Source organism: Macrotis lagotis, chromosome X (assembly GCF_037893015.1).
Source record: "Macrotis lagotis isolate mMagLag1 chromosome X, bilby.v1.9.chrom.fasta, whole genome shotgun sequence".
NCBI classification, from domain to species: Eukaryota; Metazoa; Chordata; class Mammalia; order Peramelemorphia; family Peramelidae; genus Macrotis; species Macrotis lagotis.
The window spans coordinates 166706929-166733001 of NC_133666.1; the positions used below are offsets into that span (position 1 = coordinate 166706929).

Sequence of the window (26073 nt, forward strand, 5' to 3'; positions counted from 1 at the left end):
ATGAAATTATTTATTTCATTTTGTTATGTACTTATTCAGAAAACTGTTTAAAAGATGGATGGGATAGTTCAAAGAACAAACTGACTACTGTAAAATTTTCATTACAGAAAATATATACATCATGGTATGCAATAAAAGATCTGAGAAAGTCAGGAACAAACTGGGTTTTTTTTTGCAAATATAATCAATAATAATAGCATTTTATAGTGCTTTAAGGGATGAAAAGATCTGAATTCACCTTCTGGACTCCAAGTTCAATTCTCTGTACACTCTACCTTATAGTCCTCTTACAGAGTACCTTTGCAATCTGCACTTAGCTCTAATTACAAATATTCTAAAGCAACTGGCTATTTAAAGGAACTGATAGATGACTAGGTAGAGAATCTATCTTTAAACAATTAATAACGATTTTTGCATTTTTATTTTTGTATGCTATTTTCTTTAAGTAGGGGGTACTTAAAAGTTTAATCTTCAACTCAAGGATAGTGTTAGATCACTTTTCTAGCTTAAAGATGATATCGATACTGGAAGGGGAAAATAGAATTCATTTTTAGTCTGTGCTGAGTTCTCAAATTATATTTACTAAGTGACTGATGTTGTTCCATAAATGTTTAATTTTATTCAAATAATGTTCCCTGATTTTCTTGTGCTTCAGGGCAGTTGTATAATTCGGATGATCTCAGATTTTCTTGGTGAGAATCTGTTCTTTAGAGGACTCCAGGTAAGTCTGGAAAAATTGGTTTTTCCTGAAGCATGGATATTGACTTTTTGTATCTGCTATCGTTCATTTAATCACAACTTCCATGTCTCCACAGTCTTATTTGAAAACATTTGCACTCTCAAATACTGAGCAAGATGATCTATGGACTCATTTTCAAATGGTACTTTTCCCTTCTTTTTTCAGTTACAATTTTTAATAAGTCCAATGATTTATATTTGACACATCTTATGAATGAATAAATTTAAAAAGAAACATTTATTAATCTTTTACTTTGTGCATTGTCCTATGTACTGGGTGGGGGCATAAATAGAAAGAAAAATAGGACAACCTCTACTCTCTAGGAGTTCACATTCTAATGGGGAAGTTGTAATATACAGAGGCTTTCAGCAGCAAGTCAAATTGAAAATTCCTATGGTCCTTAGAGTAGCAATTTGGTGTGGTGCGATACTAAGATCCAAAAGCTATGTGTGAAGTTTTATTTATACTAAAAGACTATAGGAGAACAATATTTTATGATGTATATGAGGAAAAACTACTCAGTATTGGCTATTCAAGAAACCCAGGATCTGAATTCAATTCTAAGGTTCAACTCAAAACCTAATGCATTGATATGTGGTCAATGTTGGGCAGGATAGCAAAGGAAGTTTTTAAAGAGGATGTCTTGCCAAAGGTTATTACATCATCTATGTATGATTTTGTGTTTTTAAAAAATAGGTTCTAGACAACCAGAGTGAAATGCTCTTGCCAGCATCAGTAAAAAGCATATTGGACAAATGGACACGCCAGCCTGGATTTCCAGTTATAACATTAAATGTGTCTACTGGCCTGGTCAATCAGGAACCATTTTTTTTGGTTGATGATAAAAACAAGAAGACTTTCATCCACAAGTATATTGACTTGACTTTTTTATTTTACCTTTCTTTGACATCTTTTTTTTTTTTTTTGTAAGGCAAAGGGGGTTAAGTGGCTTGCCTAAGGCCACACAGCTAGGTATTATTAAGTGTCTGAGACCGGATTTGAACCCAGGTACTCCTGAGTCCAAGGCTGGTGCTTTATCCACTACGCTACCTAGCCGCCACCTATTTTACCTTTCTTTGGGTTTGAATTCTACTCAGAAAATCAGTGCTCAAAAAAAAAAGAAAGAAAATCAGTGCTAAAGATAAGAAAGGATTATGATTATTAAATACTAAATACCATCTAGGGTTTTGGGGGCAGTTGTTTGTTGGTTTGTAGGCAATGGTTTGGGGTCTCTCCCTGTAGAGCTGAACATGGTCAGCATGGGTATGGGGTTGAGTCATAATTATTTTCTTGGAGTCAATGCAAAGTGAAGCTAGAAGCATATAAATCAGCTTAGAACTTTACCTTTGTCTCTCCTTCCTTGAGACAGTAATAATTCATCACATGGGGCAAGGGACAGCAGAGTAGAGAGATGTAAGAATGGCCAGAGTTTACTTTTGCTGAGAGGCAAAAGGTTCTCTTTGAAAAAAGGTACAAGAAACCAATCTTTCTTTTCTTAACAGTAGTCTAAGGAGTAACAATAAGGGGAAGACAAAGATTAGAATTGGGGAATGTTCTTTAACATTTCTTGAGCTGGGTTTTGATCTGGTAAATTTATAGCACTATCATTATTTGGTTTCCTAATTCTCTGTGTTATAAAATATTGATTTTAATGAGTAAATTTCAATTACATTTCTGGGAGAATTGTCCATATTCTCATCTGTATCTAATAAAGGAATTGCTTTATTTGCACCTGTAGAATATGGAAGATATTATTTGTATTTTTTTTTCTTCATTTTTTTTTAGGGTTTTTTTTTTTTGCAAGGCAATGGGGTTAAGTGGCTTGCCCAAGGCCACACAGCTAAGTAATTATTAAGTGTCTGAGGCCACATTTGAACTCAGGTACTCCTGACTCTAGGGCTGGTGCTTTATCCACTGCGCCACCTAGCCCCCCACCTTGTATTGTTTCTTAAGACCTCTTTGAGAATAGGTAGAAACTTTATCTATGGCTATGCAAATTAGCTGTCTCAGAGAAACATGAAGAGTAAGAATTTTAATTAGAAGAGCAGAATCTATAAAGTACATTTCTTCAGGAAAATTGACATTTATTCATCTGTCATTGGAGAAATCACTTTGTTCTCCTAAAAGAATATGAGAAAGCCAGGGTAGCTAGGCAGTACAGTGGATAGAGCACTGGCCCTAGAGTCAGGAGGGGCTGAGCTCATATCAGATCTTAGAATCTTAATAATTACCTAGCTGTATGACCTTGAGTAAGTCACATAACCCCATTGCCTTCAAAAATAAAAAAAAGAATAGAAAGTTTATTGAACAGCTTTCAGATAATATAGAGCATTTCAGGCTGATAAAGATCTTGAAGCTAGTGGTGAGACTGATTTGTTAACTTTTCTTCCTAACTAGTTCTGCACTTCTGGAGAGGTGTGTGTGTGGGAGGGATCTAATTCAATTCCATTCAGCAATTATTTGGGGGAAGCCTATTGTATACAAGGTACTATAAAGTGATATGGTGATAAATATGATATATTTCCTGTCTTCAAATATCTTGCAACCTAGTTGTCATAATGTTTTTTTTTGTGTCAATCAGCAGACAATTGCCATCCTTCAAGGAAGACAGGTAGCTGAATATGTAGCATAAAGTCCAATGGAAATTAACCTGAAAAAATCCTTTGCAGGTAGCTTTCTTAACAGTGTCCTTAGTGGGCTTTCTGAATTATAACTAAGTATGACAAAGTATAAAGTCAGAAGAAGAAAGTGTGATGGAATGAGAGTAAACAAGAAAATACAAATAGAAGGCAGGCTGCTTTGGCAGAAGGATAGGAACATCAGGATAACAAAGGGGAGCTAAGGAGGGCTAAAATTTAGAAGTCTTCAATCCAGCTTCTCTTTTAACATTTCATTATATATTCATTTGGAATGTGTTTTATTTTATATGAAGATTAACAAATATTCATTTTTTCTCCAATAAGTAACACATGGACTGTCCCCATTCGTTGGATGAAGAGTGGAATTGTACAACCATTGGTCTGGATAGATAATAGAAGTCGTAAGTATCTGCCTCCCCCATTTTATTTTTTTAAATAGTTCACATATATAAATGAAGAAAAAATCTTTAATTGAAAAATATGGTGTATACAAAAAAAGACAATTCAATAGAAAGTTTTCTATTTTAATCCAACAATAATCCATTGAATCACTTGTTTTTGCTTTGGTACATCAATGAAGCATCAGCAAAGTGTAAATGTGTAAATGACAATGAACATAAATGACAAGAAATGACAATGTGTACATTTATGTTCATTAAATACTGATCACAAACTATGTTTTAAAAAGTATTACAAAATCTACTTTTGCAGAAGTATTTCTGGAAATGAAACTATCAGATTCAGAACATGACTGGGCAATTTTAAATTTGAATGCAACTGGATATTATATGGTTAATTATGATCCATTGGGTTGGAAAAAAATAAGCGTAATACTTGAAAAAGATCCAAAGGTAAGAAATCAATTTTGACATTTTGTATATTTTTAATTAATTACATAAATGATGTATTCTATTCTTTTATCTGTTGGAGGCTAGGTAGTAGTTCTTACCCTGGGATCTATGAACCTTAAATAAAAAACCTGATGATTGCAATTCATAATTAATTTTCTTTGAAATTCTATATATTTTATTTTTGCAGTTTAAAATATTACTCTAGGAAGAGTCTATCCACTTTACCAGTCTACCAAAGGGGTTCATGACACAAAGCTAAGAACTCCTACTTTTTTGGAATACACCTATATGGGACATTGTTGGCAGAGGAAAATTTGTTTTAGTCCCTTGACAGTTGCTGATTTCCTTTTAACCTTGTGAAGTGGTCTTTGCATTTTTTTAACCTTCAAAATTGATTGACAACATTAGTTGGTTTTGGATGGGATTTCAGTAGTTTGTAATGAGGTAGCTAGGTAGTTCCAAGAAGACCTAAGTTCAGATACTAGCTGGTCACTTAGTCTTATCTGTAAAACAGGAATAATAAAAGCATCTACCTCTCTAGGTAGAATAAATTAATATTTGTAAATTCCTACCATCTTTAATAATATGAAATGGTGTAACTTCATAAAAATAAATTCAAAACTTACACCTATATAAAAATGCTAGTGTCTTCCTGGACTTGCCTCTTAGAGTATGTGTCTGATATCTAGCCCCACTCCCTTCCTTTGAAGGACAAGTCAGAAGGAGCTTTCCAGATCCTTCCTTCTGATAGTGAAAAGTATAAAGATCAAAATTCCAAACTGTGTCTTTGGGTTTTTTTTAATCTAATCAGACCCAACTTAAAGAAATATCAAAATGTGTATTTTAATATAATTCTGCTTTGCTCTTTATAAGGGTCAAACTGAGGAGATTGACGTTTGTCCCATAGTAGGATAAACTCTGAGGATTATCACATATTTAATCTAATTATTATTATTTTTAAGGTCAAAATTCAAAGAGAACCCCACTTTTCCTCATTAGGTATATTATGCTTTGTAAGTAGACAGGATCAGACTACAAAAAGGCTGTTGACAAAGGTGCTTTGTAACTGTAGCTCTTCATGATTGTTAGAATGTCTTAATGGGGAGGAAAAACATGCCAGTTATTTGAATAGCTGTAGAATTCAGACTCACACATAACCTAACTGCTCCCTATTTGGTGATAGTTCATGATATAACAGAATAGAGGCACACAAAATTGTTTTGTATCTACATAGGAACAAAGTGATGATGAGATTCATTTCCCACTTGCCTCATTTCCTGAGATTCATTGCACCCCCACTCCCCAAAGATAATAATGACTAATCCCATTTAAAGTACTTCAAGGATTACAGAGTGCTTTCACATTAAAATAATTTTTGTGAGGGAGACAATGTGCATATTATTTTATAAATGACAAACTGCTCAAATATAGCTCTAAATCTGGTATTTTCACTTGACCCTGCTACCTAGAAAGTATTCCAAGAGACCCAATTAGGGGAACAAAACAAAACAAAACAAAATATATTTCTTAATAATTGGAGTTATCTCAAAGTGGAATGGGTTTCCTCAGAAAGGGTTAGGGGTAAGGATATGTTAGAGAAGACATTCCTTTTAGGGGTATTTATTTCTTTGAAAAATAAATTCTAAACAAATGGGTCTTTATTCTATCTCAAATAGTACTCATTATATAGATACCAATAAGGAGGGTTATTTGTGAAAGTGCTATATTTTAAAATCCAAATGACAGATAGTCTTAATTTTTATTACTCTTCAGATTTCATCTTCTTTTTGCTGCCTCTTATTTTTTGATCATATTAATTTCTCAATATTCCCCTTTTTCTAAATATCAAACCATTTATATATTTGAGTCAAGGATTAAAAGAAGGCAATTTGAGAAAACCAACCAATCCAATGAAAATTTCTGACAGCATAGGTAATATTCCACATCCATAGTCCTCCATATTTTCAATGAAGAGAGAAAGATTTTCCCAATCCTCACGGGAGTCACTCAGCTTCTTGTTCCTTTTTTTTTCATCCCATTCCATTACTGTAGAAATGTTTTTCTGGATTTTCCTACTTTGCTCTGCTTTGGTTCTTATGTATGCCCATACTTCTCTAGATTTTTTTTATATTTGTTGTTTCTTAAGAGACAGTAATATTCCATTGAATTAATATGCCATATTTTGGTTGACATCCCCACTTGATGGGAACCTGCTTCTATTTCTTTGCTACCATAAAGAAATGTTACTATTAATGATTTGGTGCATTTGGGACCTTTATTTCTATCTTTAATAGTGCATAATCTAATCTCTGGTTTAAAAGGGATGGGCATTCTAGCTACTTTCTTTGATTTAATTGTAAATCTCAATTTATTCTTACTGAAGATGAAGAAAGCACATAAATCTCACTAGTTTTGCAAGCGTTCATTAAAATTGTCAAACATTTATTAATTTATAAAAACATTCTTCTCCATGCAAAGCTGGTCATTACACTTACAGGCTTCTTACTAATTTCAACAGTCAATTTATATATATATTGAAGGTATAAAATGAAAAATTTATTTGAAAAACACAATTGAATGAACAAAGAAATAATAGGACAAGGAGAGAGAGCTACTTAAGGATTTCCAGAATTCTTATGAATATTAGATGTAGGGAGTGATGCAGTAACTAGAATATTGGACCTGAAGTCAGGAAGACCTGAGTTCAAATCCAGCCTCATTAGTTGTGTGACCTGGGCAAGTCACTTAATTCAAATTTCCTCATATGTAAAATGAGTTGGAGAAGGAAATGGCAAACAACTCCAATATCTTTGCCAAGAAAATCCTAAATGTGCTCACAAAGAGTCCAATGTGACTGAATTATGATAACAAAATTAAATGTAAGAAATGTAGTAAATGTTTTCATTGTTAGCTTGTCTATAAATTGTAGTGAATCATCCAAACAGGAGAACCAAGCTTGACTGAGTCAATTGTAATTCTTTCAAGTCAATTCAGCTCATCAAATTATTTATCTGAGTGCTCATAATTTAATCTAGCACTGCCCTGGTGCTTAAGAAGAAACAAAGCCAAGTAAAACAAGCCTTTTGCCCTCTTGGAGATAGCAGTATATAAGATTAAACAAAGGAAAATGTGACTTACATTTATTACAATTGCAAAAATAGTACAATCAGTACTTTGGGGAGAGAAGCTTAAAAGTATATTATGAAGGGAAATTTGTTAATATCTATGCTAAGTTATTTGGATAAAACTGGGAGGGTGGCAGTGAGTAATACAGGTTATTAAAGAATGACCTCTCCAATTAATAAGGGAATCTGATCATATAGAGTGTAGCTTGTCTACTGCAATAGGACTTCCAAGTTGTTGATATTGTTGTCTGGTTGTTCAGTTGTTTTGGATTCTTTGTTGGACTATATCCATGGGGTTTTCTTGGCAAAGATACTGGAGTGGTTTGAGGATCTGAGGGGTTAAGTGACTTACTTAGGATAATACAGCTGGTAAGTGCCTGAGCCAGGGTTTGAACTCAGATCCCCCTGACTTCAGGACCAATACTATAATCATTGTGCCATTTAGTTGTCCCCCTTTCCAAGCTGACAAAACTCTATTGTTAAAATAAAAAAACCAAACCAGTGAGGAAAAAGCAAGCATCATTTCTATTTATAGTTGAGGAGTATATGTAGAATGTTTTGCATTCTTAAAGTGCTATGTAAAAATGAGTCAAGGCAGAGAAAGATGAAAAGACTTTCCAAAGCTAGGTAGAACTCAAGGTGGGATTCAAATCTAGTTCTTTTTTCAAGTCTAGAACTCTTCCTAACATGTAACATATAACATACTCCCCATAACATATAGGTCAAGTACCTTGGAAATAAACACCCTGAAAATTATTATATTATATTATCCATGCAATGGGCCTGTTATTTCAAATAGCATTTCATATAATTAATCAACAAGTGTTTATTGTGTATCTCTTGGATTAATTTGGACAACCCACTGAATTTCACTTAAAATTTTTCAAAGCAATTTTCTTTACAGGTTTTTGATGCAGGTACCTAACACTGAGGTCTCAAAAAATTAATTTACTTATTTATCTTTGAAGAAGATATGGAGGGTAAAAATTATCAAGAGAGGGAAACAGAGATCCAAACATAACCCAGCTAATAAATGGCAGAGCTGGGACTTCAAGGCCAGTTTTTTTTCTTTGATGCCAGGTTACTAATGCAATCACTTATTAAAAACAAATGCAATAAATAAATGATTGATTTTCTTCCTGAACAAGTTTTATTTTAACTCTGTAATTTCTGTTTTTATACAGGCTATTCCTATCACTGACAGAGTAAAACTATTCGATGATGCCTTTGCATTGGCACAGTAAGTATTTACATATTTTTCTAAAGGCTTTGTCATATTTTAGAGAACCTTGCTTTTTAAATTGATTTATCACTTCCATCTTTATTTTTAACTATATGGTTCTTATCCTATTTCAATATAGATAGCTTTTTAAAATTAAATGAATTTTGTTGTATGAATTGTTGCTTAAAATAAGGGGGAAATCTCTTGTAGTTAAGGAAAGAAATCGTTAATACGACCATTGTCATATTGGTATTTATTTATGGAACTTGACATGTACCTCCCAAAATATCACAGTATGATATTGTGGTTTTATTTAAAGTATTAGAATAGATTCTACTAAGTATTTTAAATGAAAAATTATGCATGCTTGGAAATTGCAAGGGGTCTGTGAGTTCTGAGTAGATGATCCCCCTACTTTTTAGAACTAGATTGGAATCCCTCTACCTTTAATAGACAGTTTTGAGGAGATGCTATTTGTTGTTTCAAGAAATCTTCATTTTGGGTACAACTTTCTGTCCTTAAGCTTCTCCTAACACATCTGGATTGATCCCTGGAAGACAGTCTTTCTTCACACAGGTACACAGAGAATAACTTGTGCTTGTTGGCATTATTCTATGATATAGCTAGGGGTCACCTTGGAGCCATGATGAGGTATGAAAGGAGGATTTCAGTAGAAAAAAATGATACCTATTCAAAATTAAGAGTATTTACAGTAAAGAATCTAGGATATAAGAAAGATTTTCCCCAAAACTTGCTTTTTTTTTCCTTTTATCATATCCATTAAGTGAGTGGTCTATACTCTTTGCTTCCATTCCACTGGTTAACTCCTTAATTCCTTGAAATTTGTTATCCTTTGATACCACTCTCCTATAATTATTCTAGTTGAGTTAGAAATGATGTGATTAATCAATCAACCAACAAGCATTATTAAGGACTTTTGGGGATGCTAAGTATAGGTGACAAAAAGAAAAAGCAAAAAACAGTCTCAGCCCTGAAGGAATCTGAAATCTAACAACAGCTCTTTAGGTAAAGTGTTTTACAAATATTATCCCATTTTCACATCATAGCAACCCTGAGTATATTTACTATACCCATTTTACAGATGGGAAAACTAAGGTAGACAGAGGTTAAGTGATTTGCCCAGGGACATGCAGTTAGTAATTGTCTGAGGCTGGATTTGAACTCAGATCTCCCTGAAATGAGAGATAGACAGTGTGAAGATACAAAGATGGAAGATGGAGGACCTTGTGCGCTGATAGCCTAACTATACCATGGCTTTATATGTTATCTAATCTGTATTGTGATCTATTTGTAGCATTTATTATTTGTAACTATCTTTCAAAAAAAACTTTCTTGATATTGTGGATGATGGTGTTTGTTCTTTCTCAAAGAAGACCATGACATCAGGGAGGTGATGCCATGATTTGCTCATGAATTAGATGTGACTGATCTGGGCTAAGTCACCAGCCTCATGTTCTCCTCCAGAGTCATCAGAGTCCAGTGGCCAAATATGACTGGAGATGACCCTGGATGAGAGGCAATCAGGGTTAAGTGACTTACTTGTCCAAGGTTGAATGCTTGTCAAGTTGTCAGGCTAGATTTGAACTCAGGTCCTTCAGACTCCAGGGCAGATGCTCTACCCGCTGTACCACCTAGCTAATCCTTAACTATTCCTTTCCATTAATATTTTTTTAGGATTCAAATTATATAATTCAATGTATATTAGAGACAGCTAAATGGTTCATTGAACAGAGAACTGACCTTGGAGTCATAAAGACCTCAGTTCAAATCCAACCTCAAACTGACTATGTGATCCTGGGCAAGTACTTATCTTCTGACTGCTTCAGCTCCCTTAATTGCAAAATGGGCAAAATAATATCATTGTTATTGTAAGAATCAAATGAAAGAATATTTTCAAATTTAAAGTGCTATTATTATTATTATTCCTGATAAAACTATTAAAATGTAGAAAGAACCAGTTGAATTCTAGATGACTCCTGCTCAAATGTGAACTAGATGAGATGACACACTCAGAAGTCAATTTATAAGATTCTGTGATATCTGTCAAAAGAGAACAAACTTAGTTAAGTTCAAAGAGATTTATCTTCAGAATTTTCCCTACTGGTTGGCTTTTTGACCATAGCAATTTATGCATTCCTATTGATTAATGTCATATTGGGTTGGGATTTTATGTATTTCCAAGTTAAAGTTCTAAGTTAAAAAATTGAAACAGAAAGCCTGACAACAATAGTTCTAAATTTTATTTTGCCCATAAGTTTTTCCCTCTAAGCTCTGTTTTTTTAAAATTATTTAGGCATGATAATAATAGTTAGCATTTATATAATAATCTAAGACTTATAAAGTGCTTTACATAGTTTATCTCATTTGATAGAAATTTTAACAAAAATAGAAATTTTAACAAAATACTTAACCTGTTTAATAAGGTTTTTTCCCCCCTAAACAAAACAGGCATGGTTATATTGAATTTGAGACTGCTCTTGATTTAACCAAGTACCTTGCTAAAGAAGAAGAAGTCATAGTGTGGAATGCAGTTTTTTTGAACTTACTACCTTCTGATCTCTTTTTCAATATGAACAACCATAATATATATTCATTATTTAAGGTAACAGTTCTTTGATATACATAACAGTTTATTCTCTTCTCTAGCTGGCATGTTTGTTCATTCTCAACTTTACTTCTTGTGATTTAGTATTCCTCAATTTCCTATACCAAGGCTAACTAGCTAAAAATAGATAAATAAATAAAAATTTTAAAAAGAAAGAAAAAAAAAGCTTTAGTAGAGTACCAATTTGATTGTTAAATATGAGAGGGCTTTTGAAAAGTGGCCATTCTGGGAACTATGTTTATACCCCCCTTAGAGCTATACATGTAGGTATCATTTCCCTTAGAGCTAAATGTAGAATAAAACTAAGGGTTGTTGACTGTCTTGTAAAAATCAAAGTCAAAAATTTTTTACTATATTTTCTAACAAAAAAATAAGTTTCATTAACATTTCCTAACTTTTTGTTTTCTTGGAGACCACTTACTTGCTTTCAGGTATTAGGAACAAAGATCAAAGTGTCTCGACTGTGAATAAAGAACTATAAGCCCAATAGTTACGAAACAATTTCCTTTCTCTTGTCTCAAAGTAGCTTCCAGATGGTCTACTAAGTATAAGCTTCTTACCTTGACTTTATCTATACTCAATAAGAAAGAGCTTCCCAGTTAGTAAAAAATTCAACAGGGATCGAGAAATCAATGTCAGTCACTGAGTCAGGAAATATTTCTGTACCAGGTTTTGTGCTAAGACACCATGAAAGGCAAAAGACAATCTCTGCTCTCGAGGAACTCAGAGTCTAAATGGAAAGAAAACATGCAAACAACAATATATTAACAATATGTAAAGAGGACACATGGGACAAAATCATCAGAGGGAAGACACTAGAATTAAGAGGGCTGAGGAAGAGCATACAGTATAATATGGGAATTTAACTTAAACTTGGCTCTGGTAGAAACAATTCCCTTTTTAGATAATCCCAGATTTAGGGAAAGTCATTAAATTTATTCTCCTTGGCCTGAAAGTATCATGATGGAAGACCTGTTGAGAAGAATATTTGAATATTTTAAAACATTAAAGAGAAATTTCTGAACAAAAAAATACCAAACCTTCAATAATCTTTTTAGTAAAAAATGTAATTTTAGGTTGCTAGCAGTAATGGGTTTTCTTCTCTCATTTTAGAAATATTTATTAAAGAGACTTACCCCAATGTGGCATATTTATTCAACTAAAATTCGTGAAAATACTTTGCAAGATGACAGAATAGCTATGTAAGTATTATTTTAAGTATAGATGATTGAACTAAATGATAGATTTAAGTAGGCAACCTATACAGTAATACATTTATTGATTTGAATGATACATGTGTAATTAAAGACAAATTTGTTGACATCATCCACTCTCAGAAGTACTGCTATTGGGGAGTAAACCTGAAAATGTATAGATTTTAAGATTAAACAACTATACTTAAAACCGTGTTGTTCTATACTAAATCCAGGAAGTATATACATTTTAAGCTGTTTTACAAATAGTGGTGATGAAATATGTTGAACAGGACTAGTCTCCTTAGGATAATTTGAAATATTTGGTAGGTTCAAAGGCAAACAATACCAATGAAAAAAATCTCTTGCTTATCTTTGATACTTAAAATTCTGTACTTATAAAAATAATTCTATAAAATTTTTGCATATTACATTTATACTTTAGTGTAAATAAGTTAATCTACTTTCTTGAAAGATATTTGGATAAGACAAGGAAAAAAAGATACCGAAGATATCAGTAGCCTAAAAAAAATAGTAAGATATCACATGTATGAAGATAGATACTGCAGGGGGAGGCCAAAAAAGACCTATTGGGGACAAACTCCACCTAATTACTTCTTTGTGCTCTGTTACATTTTTTTCCTTAAGACTCTTTTTCTCTAGCCTTTCATGACCAAAATTCTACGTGTATGAAATTTATTGCTAATATTTATAGGTAGGACTAGGGAATGTAATTTGTAAATATAAAAGATAGAAGTGCATATGTGAACTTATATCTATATCAATATCCTTCAAATGTTCAGTTGAGGGATATCATCTATATCCATATATCTATATGCATTAATGTTGATATTTGAGGAATATCAATATCACTATAGATACCCATACATATATTTTCCATTCAAGATTATATATATAAGTGCATATAATCTCTGAGTTATCTCCTTAAATATTTTTCTTTGTCCCCATATCTCTCTTTCCCAACTGTAGTACTATACTTGAGTATGAGTTCATAGAAAAGGGATACAGTAGGTACACAGATAAGTTGATGGAAGAAGATGGCTTGAGGTAAATGAATATGAAGGGGCAATGGTGAGAAGTAAGCAAAGATTATAGAACTATGGATATTGAGTTGAAAAGGATTGTAAAAATCATCTAGTACAACCTATCATCTTACTTTTGACAAAAATTTAGGTCCAGGAAACCTTTGTCTCACTCAATGTCATGAAATTTTCCATAGTAAAAAGTGGCCAGGCTGGGATATGAACTCTGTTTCTCTGACTCCAAATTTAGCACTATTTCCACTTTTTTGTAGAAATCTATGTTGTTTAAATGATCTGTAATGATCCATTTTCACAAGACTGATTCTTTGCCCCACACTCTCTATTCCCTGCCCAAAGAGTTAGGAAATCAGACTACATATCCTACATTGGTCATCCATTAAAGATAAGAGATATGAGTGAGAGGAAAAGGAAACTGGATTCAATTTCTTGTGAATGTTTAGGTAGAAAGAAGAATTCTGTATGTGGCTCTGATGCATTTCTTTGAATAGACATCAAATTGAATAGACATCAAAAGGAGTGATTCAGGTCAGACTAAGGTGGGCTTTAGTTGGACAGTGTAGTATTGGCAACTTTACTGAAAATTTGCTTTTAGGTTCCCTTTCCTGACCCATTTTCCTTAACATCTCTAATCTTGGCTGGAAAATAAAAAGAATAAAACTCAATTTGAGTTTAAAATATTGTCTCAGATGATTGATATCTTTCCTATATAATTCATTTTTAAGGGGAAAGAAACTGAACTATTAACAGATGTAGACTTTGAGAAGGAAGAAAGGGATCAGTGATTCATTTCTAACTTTCCAAAAAATACTAGTCTTAGAGTATTGTTTTGTTTTGTTTTTGGTATACCAGGGTCCCTCAAAAAATACTTGCCCAAACCCTCACCATATTTCTTATTCATAAGTCTGTTTCTTTTTTTTTCCTTCACATTGATCTTATTGGAAGGCTATTTTGAATTGTTCAACCTTACATTAAATTGCATTCTTAGCTGAAAGGAAAAATGAACTTAGTAATGCAAAATAAACTCTTTTTCTTGGACTTTTCTTTTAAGACTATCACTGAGACCTGTATTTAAAACAGCATGTTGGTTGGGACTGGAAGACTGTCTACAGCTGTCTAGGGAAATGTTCTCCAAGTGGATGAATCATTTAGAAACCATTAAGTAAGAATAATATTATAATTTCTCCTCGATGTTTCTGCTACTTTGACATATTCTATTATACTTATTTCTCAGTTCCCCTAGCCCTGTAATTTAGTTATTCTCATTTCATTTGGCCAACCTTTATTGCCATCTCTCCTTTCTAATACCCCTTTTTATACTAGTGTTAAATGGTATGGAAGTTGTGATGAATCAATGAATTTTCCATCTCTCACCTAGTATTCTCCCTTATCTCCTACTCATATTTTTGGTGGTGATTTGCATACTGATTTAATTGCATTGATCCCAGTCCCTTTGCATCCTGCATTACTAATCACTTGCATCAATGTTTTAGTCTGTGTATGATTTTCCAGAGGGCTGTGATTCTATATATATTATTTTCTTTCTTCAGGATTTAACACTATGCTATGAATGATTAGATACACATGCAAAAAAAATGCTTATAACACTATAAAGAATCAACTTTCATAAACAAATAATTAAATTTATTTATAAAGGCAATTTTGGAATTTTGTTTTAACCATTTTTCTAATAAAGTGTTTCTAGTGCCTTACCATTTATTTTCTATTTTTTTATGTGCTACTCAGATCTGTCTTAAGAATGTTTCTTAAACACCAACTTGGTTTCTAAATTCTATATTTCATTGATGATCTGTCTTTTACTTTCAACTTTAATGACAATTCTAAACCTTTTCTAGACCTTGTTCTTTCTAACTGTACCAAATATCATGATTCTAAATTTTTTTTGTCTCACTGTAATGTTAACATCATGATTAATGGGAGCAAATATTTATGAGATAAATATATAATATTTTACAGAAACTCTAATCTCATTCAATTTGAAGTTATGTGTTTCGGTGTTGCTATGGGAAGCGATAGAGAATGGGACTTTCTGTTGAGTGCTTATAATAGGAGTGAATTGGATGCACAGAAACATGGAATAATAAAAGCAATGAGCTGCAGCAGAGTTCCATGGATACTTTACAGGTGATTACTATTATTTTATTTCAAAGATTCCTAAGAGAAAAATTTATTTGAGCATCATCATCCTACTCCCCATAAAGGAGGGAAAACTTGAGCCCAGCAAATCAGAGGTGGAGCAAAATGTGTGTTTCACATACAAGAAGTAATAGTACATTTTGAAATTTTAAAATTCTACAATTAACTCCGTTTAGTTATATGAAATATTTGGGATTTATTTTGAATTTTTTATGTGCATGTTTACCAGGTATATGGAATATTCTTTGCATGAAAACTTGTTCGGTTCTATGTCATCAGAAATCATTAAAAATGTGGCATCAACTGAAATTGGCCGGCTTGTAGCAAAGGACTTTTTAATCAACAATGGGCAAGCTGTAATGAAAAGGTAAGTTAGGAATTAGTGGGTTCTACTTAGTTTGGGTCATTGGTTTCACTATGGTTTAGATTGGTCCCAGAAATCCTAAGAAATGATGAAAGAAAAATTTGGGATTCTCTCATCATGTTATAAGACAAATTAGCAGGATGAAAAAAGGGGGGAAGACCTTTTTTTGCTTCTGATTCAACTTTACTCTTTATGATATGAACTTCTCAGGCCCTAGAATGTCCTTTGGGGGTTTAGCAGGTATTTGTCGGTGGATTTTTCTGGTTTGGTCCATTGTGAAGAAATAAAGGTGTTCTTTGTTAAGTGTTTGTAAAAGCAAATGCATCATTTTGTAAATTATAAAATATTTTTTAGAAAAGAGAAAATCAGGGTGGCTAGGTGGTGCAGTGGATAGAGCACCGGCCCTAGAGTCAGGAGTACCTGAGTTCAAATCTGGCCTCAGACACTTAATAATTACCTAGTTGTGTGGCCTTGGGCAAGCCACTTAACTCCATTTGCCTTGAAAAAAACTAAAAAAAATTTTAAAAGAAAAGAGAAAAATCTAAATATGACAAATATAATAAGTTCTAAGTATATTTTATTATACATATTTAATAAAGAGTGGCATTTTACTATAGATTGCACAGCTATATTGTGTGCAAGGCAAGAGTCAGTGTGGCTTAGTGGATGGAGAGTATGCCTTGGAGTCAGGAAGACCTGTTGTATTCAAGTTCTGTCTACTGGCTTTGACTGAATATTTAAGTCAGACAATTCTATGTGAGTGTAAATTACAGAATAATTGCTGATCTACATTGGTGAAGGGAATTTTCTTACCAGGAATTCACCACATCAATGAAATTACAGGTTTGGATAAAAAAAAATGTACCAGGCTCATTAGTAATGATAAATGTTAGGGATTCAGTAATAGAAATGACAAAAATTCTGTTCTTAAGAAGATAACAATCTGATGTATTTAGCATTCAACATTCTCTAGGGCAGAGCCACAGTCATGATTCTCTGAACTTTTCTATTCTATGCTCTGGGGTACTCCTTAGGCAATCAACATTTGAGAAAGGGTCTATAACTTTGTTCAGACTCTGCTCTTAATGCTGTAGACTTTTCTACCTCTACCATATTGGTTCCTACCTCCACTTACTTGGAACTTCCATCTGAGGAAGGGCTAAGGCCTGCCATGCTCATTTCAATAGTCTTTGTTCCTAAGTATTAGGACTTTTCCATCTTTGCCTCACTGTCTCTCCCTATTAGAATGCAACCTCCTTTAGAATAAGGAGCTATCTTTTTGTTTATATGTGTTTATATTTTGTTTATAATTATATTCTCAGCACAATGTCTGTTATATAAATAAACTCTTAATAGAGATCATTTTTCTCTAACAAGCTAGTCTTCATCACAGAACCATAGAATTTTCTTCCCCTTCCAGGAGTCCTCCTTCCCTCATTCCCTCAAGTTGTATGATTCAGTCTTTTATCAGCCAGATAACCTGGCCTATTGTTATAAAGGCACTATGAGTTACATATTTAGATTAGAGCTTTGCAGAAGACCAATATGGATTTTGCTAGTATTTCAGAACACCATGGGACTGGATATGCTAAGGGGCTAAAAGTGACTAGCTTTGAAGGGTCATTATTAAGTATTACTCAGGCCATAGCAGAAGAACTTAGGAATTTTTTTAGGGTTTCATCTATTCTTTGGAGTAGCCATCATATCATAATAATTTTTGTTCACTTTAAAAAATACTGACATGCACAATAACATTCAGATATTTCATTCTCCTTTAACCAAACTGACAAAACATGTTCAGTTTACTAATGAAAACAGGTAACTTATTCACTCTCATCAGGGAGAAAATATTTCCATCCAAGGTTTCTAATCTCCTTTTTTGAAAACAAACCAAAAAAAATTACTTGATTTCCTTGTTGAACAATTTTTATCAATCTGTTCTAACTCTTATTGTTGAAGTAAAATGGACAACTGAGATATTATTTTGGAATTTTTATTAAAAACAAGGAACAATCAGATTAATTCAGGCTCCTAAATTATTCCTTTATAACAGGTTATTTGTCCTAATTATGAAGATACTTAAGAGAGGTCAAGTGAGATGAGAAGACTTTTCCTCCAATTCTGCTGCTGCTTATATGCACAAAGTCTTCCAGCCTGTCCTTGTCCCAGGCAATTCTTTAAGATTAAAGAAATTTCTTGCTACAGAAGAGGGAAAGTTATAGTGTAGTACCCCATTCTGATGAAGTAAAAGTTTTGGAGCCACATTTAATTGTATTTTGGAAATACAAAATTATTCAAATCCTTTTTCACAACTCTTTTCTCTGAGTGTATTTGCAGAGGTTTAGAGTGTTTTACATCTGATTGGCAATTTTAAAAATAGTGAAATTAGGTGTTCTCTGTGAAGTTTATTCTGTTGTAGGGAGGTAGACATGGAATCAATTAACAAGGTAGGTCTTGACATTTGGCTTGAATGGTATGTATACTAGGAATCTAGAGTCTCTGACTCTAGGAGAGTCTGGGAGACCAGTGTAGAGAATGGTTGTGGTGACCAGAGCCTACTACCCTTTTAGGTCATAAAATCCTGCTGCTAAAATTTACATAGAAATGTCTATTAAGACACATGGTGTTTGTGAAACCTTTTCTAAAGTTAAGTATGAGAAGTTACTTTAAAATGATTCTGGTAGTAAACTCCCAAAGGTTCATTCAATAACTTGAACACTAGTTGAGTATAAGTTGTCTTTGGCATGATTTGAATGCTTCCATACCTTTTTTTAAAGTTTTTGCAAGGCAATGGGGTTAAGTGATTTGTCCAAGATCACATAGCTAGATAATTAAGTGTCTGGGGTTGGATTTGAACTCAGGTCCTCTTGACTCCAGGACCAGTGCTCTGTCCACTGTGCCACCTAGCAACCCCAAATGCCTTTATATATTTTTTAACAGTTTTGTCAGATTTCTGGTGGTACACAAGGCAGTATTTCAACCACTGTATTGAGAGGGAAAGTAAGAGTTATGTGAAGATGAAGCTTACCATTCCTACCCCAGTAGAGAGGCAGTGATGAATTGAAAAATAAAGAAAGAGACTTTTTTTAGCTATGGCTAATTTGGGGATTTCTTTTTTCTAAACTATAGAGATGTGTCTTGAGAGTTTATGTTTTATTTTTCAACATGTTTTCGGAAAAGAATGTTTAGTGGGAGAGACAGATTAATTTTAAAAACTTGTTACTTGGGGTGGGGGGAGGGAAGTAAGATTGGGGGAAAATGGTAAAACAAAATAAAATCTTTTTAAAAAACCTGTTACTTGGAAAAATACAATTTAAAAAGAGAACAAGGTAATGAGCAATTCAAGGGAAAGGAAGAGTGATTTTTAAGTAATTTTTTTTCTCCTATAAAATAATCTTTATGATAACTCCCAACCTAAGAATATCCTATGTGAACAGAATTCCATTCACCAGGAATTTGATAAGGAATATTATACTTCTTTGCAGCTAGAAAGTGAGGGATGAATTGAAGGTTCATTTTTATCATGCCCATGCTAAATATCATTTTCACTTGTATATGTCCCCTGTTGCTGATTGAAATCTCATTGTTTTGCAGATTTGGAAAAGACTATCTTTTGAAATTAGCAGGTATTATAGCAAGACCCATCTACACAGATTCACAGTTTCAAGAAGTAAGTATCTTGAATAATCCTGGGAATGGTAATTTGATGTTTGTAGAACAATTAAAGGTTTACAAAGTGGTGTGTGTGTGTGTGTGTGTGTGTGTCTCTATAGAATATCTCATATATAATCTCTTCCAACAGTCTTGGGAGGTAGGTGCTATTATTACCTTCATTCAAAGATGAAAAAACTGAGAGAGGTTAAGATTAGTGAAGACTGCACATAGGTGTGATTTGAACTGAAGTCTTCCTGATTCCAATTCCAGCACTCTATTCACCTAAGCCACCTAACTGCCTAAGAAATATGTGAATTGTGAAATATGATGTGGAAGGCAAAGGAAGGAAATAAGCTTTTATTAAGCAACTACTATGTGCAGGCACTGTGCTAAGGACTTTACAAATATCTCATTTGATCCTCATTTGGTGCCTATCTGGAAATTTAGGAGTTTACAATTTTGTTTTTTTTTTTTAATGGTGCATATTACATATTAACAGACATATATAGCACTTTATGTATTATTTATATCATTTGATCCTTCACTAATCCTGTGCAGTAATTACCAAAGGTATTCTTATCTCCATTTTATAGGTAAACAAAATAAACCCAAGAGTTTGTCACTTGATAATAATTAGTTAAGTGTTGGAAGCAAAAAAATCAAACCAAAATCTGCTGACTCTAAATCTAGACCTCTTTCTAGAAACTATACTGATTCTCAAAAACATGAATGTTGCGTTGTTCTAAAATGTTTGTGACCTCAATGGCACTATGATCCCTACCAGGAAAGTGATTATAATAATTGTTGTTTATTCTGCCCTAGATCAAAGTAAAACAAAGTTCTCTTCCGAGAACTTTGGTTATAGTTACAATTTGAATATAATAACATTCCCCAGAAATGGAATTGAGACTATCTCTATGATTTCATTGGTTTGCAAGTGAGGAATTCTCTCTATCAATGTCTAGATTGATTAGCCTTTCTAAGATGAAGATAATTTTCTGGAAACTTTTTTTTAAATATTTGGTAACTATTTTGATATTACTGGTTTCCTTTTTAATCCTATATATACTGTTTAATGCATGTAGAAACATTTTTCTCATAAAGGATCTACAGGTTTTATCAGACTATTAAAGTGGTCCATGGTACAAAAAAGATTAAGGAGCCATAGTATAGCATCTCAGACTATGGATCCTATGTAGCCTTTTTCTGAGTTCATGAAAATCTTCAACCAAAGCTATGACAATTTGTACTCACTCACCCTTACCATTTTTCTACCCTGTGGTATGTGGAGCTGCACATTCGACCATCTGAGGTCTCTTTACATTTCATATTTGATCCTTTTCTGGATATGGTGTGCTTTGAATTAATGAGCACCTTCATTGCTATTCTTTCTTTAGCTTACAATACAAAACATTGTTCTATGTGATATTTAATGGTGGAGTTGCTCTCTGAGCACATTTAGCTCTGACCTTTTTCTCAGAGTCCTTTCTTTTCTCAGGGACTGTCATAAATTTTAGCATACTCAACCATGTTTTAGTTCCACTCAGGGCTGTTTTATCATCACACAGCTGCCTACCATGGCATTTTGACTCAATACAAGCAGAAAAATTCTTAAATTTAGAATGAGAAAGTCTGCATCAAGTCTCTTGTATATATAGTTACTAGTCATGTGATTTTGAGCAAATCAGTTAACCTTTGTGAGCCTCAATTTCCTCATCTAGTAAATGGACAATAGCTGTCCTGGTGAAAGGTCTTTTAAGCTATATTATTGTTTATGGCAATTATTGAGGCAGTTAAGGGGCACTATAAATAGAGTACTGGTCTGGGAGTCAGGAAAACCCAAGTTCAGCTTTAGCCTCAGACACTTAGTAGCTGTGTCTAACTCAACCTACTTCCCAAGGTTGTTGAGGGATTCAGTGAAATAATGTTTCCTTCCTTCCTTCTAAGTCAAGTAAGAAATATGATTGAGATGATTGATTGATTGCATTTTTTTCTTCTAGCTACAGCGATTTTTTGGTAACATGCTAGGAGAGGAAGACAGGCCTAGACTTCGTGATAAACTTGAAGAAAAAATGATGAATAATCTACAAAATAACAAGAAGATTGCTCAGATTGCTAACTGGTTAAAGAAAAATATGGCTGATTAACCCTTTGTAATCCACAAAGTGGTTTGCTTCCATTTTTATGCTGCAATGCTCTACAGTTAAAGTGCAACAACACATTGTATGGTCTTGAAAGAGTCCACCTTTGCTGTTCTTAACCAAAGAATTCAATTTTGAATATGGCATCCTCTAGACTAGGGTGTATATTAATGACATTATCAACAAAGAAGACAGGATAAACCATTGTTTCATTCAGCAGTTATTTCAGGGGAGATTTTCATTTGCAATAAACTTGTAGAATTTTTAAAAATATTTTTAAGAATGAATCAAAGACACTTAAGGAGTTCACCTTTCCTGTTTCCAACCAAATAAGACTGTTTTGGATTTGGTATCTTCTAGCTCAGGGTACACTAATGACTTTTATTAATGAAGAGGACAAGAAAAACCATTGTTTCATTCAGTGGTGATTTCAGGGAAGATTTTCATTTGCAATAAACTTATAGAAGGTTTTTAAAAGATTGTTTCTAGAATAAATCTAAGACAGTCTGTTCTCATCTGTTTTAATTTCACTGGAATTTTACAATATTGGATTAGATACTGCTCAGTATATTTTTTTCTATAGGTAAATAAAAGTCTACGGTCTTTGGGGGTGGGGTGGTAATCTAGATGTCTCCTAGAAGTAATGTTAGAAGCAATTACATGACAATGCTGTGAAATATTCACTTCTAGTCAGAGATGCCAGAAGGAAAAACGAAACAAAGCTGAAGAAGAAAGCATGAAAGATATTATGGAGTGTGTGTGTGTGTGTGTGTGTGTGTGTGTGTGTGTGTGTGTGTCCACATATATCTATATGCTATTTATATATGTACATATATGTGTAAAGACTTTATAGGGAGATATGCTATATAATCAGTGTTAAAAGACTTAAATATTTTTTCCAAAGAGAACATGTTTTACCCTCTGTCATTAGGTTTATACTCCATTTCACTGCAGAACTCTTAGTGTCTCTAGAGATACACTGAAAAAAGTTGTTTTCAATAATAACACTAAATGAAGACCAGGCGACACTGAGTCATTGTGTATTCAACAGAAGGGAAAAACTTTTTCAAAAAGGATTTGTGGACAATAGAAATCATAGGGAAGGATGAGAAGATTTGGGATAGTTTTCAGCTAAAGCAATATCTTAAAGTAATGTAATCCCATATTCCAACCAAATTATACATATACATGAATGTGAAAAATGTATAAATAGCCATATGAGGCAGTGTGATGTTGTGATAAGGGGCCGCTTGTTGAGTCAGGAAGACTTGGATCCAAGGCCAATCTCTGCCACATTCTAGTTGTGAGTCTTTGGGAAAATCACTTGACCCATCAATTACTTTGACAATTCTCTAAGATTATGTTCAGGGACTTCAAGAAGATATGTGATCAAAAAATGATTTGAAATAGTTATGTTTCTTTTACCTGACCAGAATAAATATAAATAAGTAATTCAGATGTTGAGAATAGACTTTAGAAGCCATCTAGTCCAACTCCCTCATTTTATAAGTGAAGAAACAGAGTCTTAGAAAAGCTAAACAACTTACCCTGGGTCACACAGCTAGTAAGTATCAGAGGTAGGATTTTAACCTAGGTCTTTCTAGGTCCAAGTCCAATTCTCTATCCACTGTAATGCTATCTCCCATAATTCAAATGATCTTACATTGTACATTTTGCTTTAGGTACAGATAATCACTCTAGTTTGTTAATTATTAAATTAATTTAAGGACAGCTACATGGCCAGTGGATAAAACTCCAGTTCTGAAGTTAGGAGGACCAGAATTCAAATTTGTACTCAGACACTTGATCCTTACCAGCTGTGTGACCTTGGGCAAGTCACTTAACTCTGCTTTGCATCCAGGACCATTGCCAGTCATGCAGACTCATATCTAGCCAGTGGCCTCAGATGGCTCCAGAGGAGAAAGTGAGACTCATTTAAAATGAGACTGATGCTTAGCCCAACACCTACTCACTCAAATCCAATTCACTTGCTTATCATCACATCACCTCTCCGATGTCATGGTTTTCTTCGAGAACCAAGGACAAACATCAGCAGCTTCTGTATTATTATTTTCTCTGTTGATGAAATTATCTTTTTACTTGTTAGTTATGCTACTAAAATGCAGTTAAGGCTACTTATAGATTTGAAGTGAAGGGAAGCTGGACCACAAGATTAGAGTCTTATAAACAATTCAACAGGTGAGAATCAGGTCTAATTATCATACTCATTGTCGCTTAGTCTAATTTCAGTTGAGTTTGACTCTTTTGACCCTATTTAGGGTTTTCTTGGAAAAACTACTGTAACAAAAAGTTGGTTTAACTATTATTGTCTTGTAATAATGTAATGGTAGTAAGCAGTCAGCAGATGTGTGATTTCACTGCTATAGGAAACTCCTAGTGACAAAATTTTATGGATGTAGATCTGCTTTGCAATGTATAGACTCAGTGCAGGAGCAGGGAAGGGTCAGCCCATATTGTTCTTACTTGGAAGCCACCTCTCTATTCACTATACCAGCCTCTTTCTTAATAATGTTATTGTGACATTATCATCAAGTCCTACCACACTACAGCAAATCCTCCTCTCCAAACAAGGAAAGAGAATAGGCAAATGTCACTTGTTGCTAGCTTCTCCTTTCAAGGACAGCAATGACCAATTCAGTGACTCAGGGGCAAGATCAGAACATGATGAAACAATGGACTATACAATGCAAGAAAACTTCATCTATAATAAAAGTTTTAAAAGATCATGTTAAAAATAGATGGTTTCTGACAGTTACTAACTGTGTGATCCTGAGCAAGTTTATTTGCCTCAGTTTCCTCATCTATAAAATGAGCTGGAGAAGGAAATGGTGGACCACCCCAGTATCTTTGCCAAGAAAACCCCAAATGGGGTCATAAAGGGTCAGAAACAACTGAAACATCCTAATAATAACATCTATACAGGCACAGTGTATAGAGAACTGGATCTGGAGTAAAGAAGACAATTTCAAATGTGACTTCAAACATTTACCAGCTATAGGCTTCTAGGACAATCCCTTAACCTGGTTGCCTCAGTTTCCTTATCTGTAAAAGGGGATAGCTTATCATGGAGCCTGGCATTTAGTAGGTGCTTCACAAATATTAGATATTATTATAATAACATAAGGATCTCTGTAGGACACATATTGACAGCTTTAAAATATAATGTCTATGTTTTATTGTACTTTTACTTATTTTGTCTAATATATCTCCATCGCATTTTAATCTGGTTTTGTCCATATCTGGACTACAGGATTAAATGATCTCCTTATCTTGGTATTCAAAGTCTGGCTTCAGTTCCCTTTTTAACTTTATCTTCTACCATATTGCCTTATTGAAGCCCTGCAAATCAGCTGACCTGGTTTTCTCCAGACTCCAGAACACACTGGAGCATATGTTCTGGAGTGACTCTGTCCTTCCTTCTTATTCTTACCTCTGCAATCCCTTCTGCCCATTGTGGCATTCTGTATTATATAAGCCAAGTAAAATTATACATATTTTTAATTGTCTTTTCTTAAATAATGAAGTATAATTTAATTAGATGAATGAACTTATTTCCCCACTTCATTAAACTTTTTTTAAAAGATGATTGTAATTTCAAAAATTTTACAAAATTGATTTTTATTTGCAGATAAGTAGAATTAGAGGAGTTAGAGGAAAGAAGGTTGTGTGGAACACATAGTAGTTTATATGTTTACATGTTAGATGAACTAGGAGTATAAATCACTTTTTTTTTTTGCAAGGCAATGGGGTTAAGTGGCTTATTAAGTGTCTGAGGTCAGATTTGAACTCAGGTACTCCTGACTCCAGGGCCAGTGCTCTATCCACTGTGCCACCTAGCAGCCCCCCCTACTATAAATCACTCTTAATTCCATCTCCCCCACCCTAGGCTCTAATTGGCAAATGAAGAAATGGAATTAGAGTGGTCCTTCAGAATTTCTAATTATTTCTTAGTTTGATTAAACCTGAATTGTACAGTGCATATAGTCAACTATTTGTCCTTCATTCTTGAAGAAGACCATGGCATCAGAGAGATGATGCCGTGACATGCATGTGAACTGGATTTGAATGAGGGGATCCTGTGCTAAGGTCATCAGTGCTCTATCCACTGCACCAATTAGCTTACTTTCTCCTCCTGAATCATCTAGATTCAGTGACCAAATAAAGATCAAGACAATTGGAGATGGCCCTGGATGTGAGGCAGACAGGGTTAAGTGATTTGCCCAAGGTCATGCAACTACTGAGTGTCAAGATTTGAACTCAGAATGGTGCTATCTAACTGT

At 33.7% G+C, this 26073-nt stretch overlaps 2 protein-coding genes across 3 annotated transcripts in view; one reads left to right on the plus strand and one right to left on the minus strand.

Annotated features, from left to right (window-relative positions):
* Positions 1–23822, plus strand: part of LOC141497069 (aminopeptidase Q-like) — a 52123-nt gene extending 28301 nt beyond the window's left edge. Inside the window, exons 8-20 of the mRNA XM_074199652.1 lie at positions 656–721; positions 816–881; positions 1436–1608; positions 3703–3779; positions 4090–4229; positions 8539–8594; positions 11046–11199; positions 12316–12404; positions 14508–14618; positions 15434–15601; positions 15843–15980; positions 19572–19647; positions 21632–23822. Coding sequence (XP_074055753.1) covers positions 656–721; positions 816–881; positions 1436–1608; positions 3703–3779; positions 4090–4229; positions 8539–8594; positions 11046–11199; positions 12316–12404; positions 14508–14618; positions 15434–15601; positions 15843–15980; positions 19572–19647; positions 21632–21778 — 1461 coding nt within the window. The 3' untranslated portion in view covers positions 21779–23822. The remainder of the gene's footprint in view (positions 1–655; positions 722–815; positions 882–1435; positions 1609–3702; positions 3780–4089; positions 4230–8538; positions 8595–11045; positions 11200–12315; positions 12405–14507; positions 14619–15433; positions 15602–15842; positions 15981–19571; positions 19648–21631) is intronic.
* The window catches only part of AP3S1 (adaptor related protein complex 3 subunit sigma 1), a 142482-nt gene continuing 116420 nt past the window's right edge, over positions 12–26073 (minus strand). The window contains exon 5 of one of the 2 annotated variants that reach the window (XM_074199657.1): positions 12–11932. In XM_074199657.1, the coding sequence (XP_074055758.1) occupies positions 11780–11932 (153 nt within the window). In that variant the 3' untranslated portion in view covers positions 12–11779. The remainder of the gene's footprint in view (positions 11933–26073) is intronic. The other variant, XM_074199653.1, reaches the window with a different exon arrangement.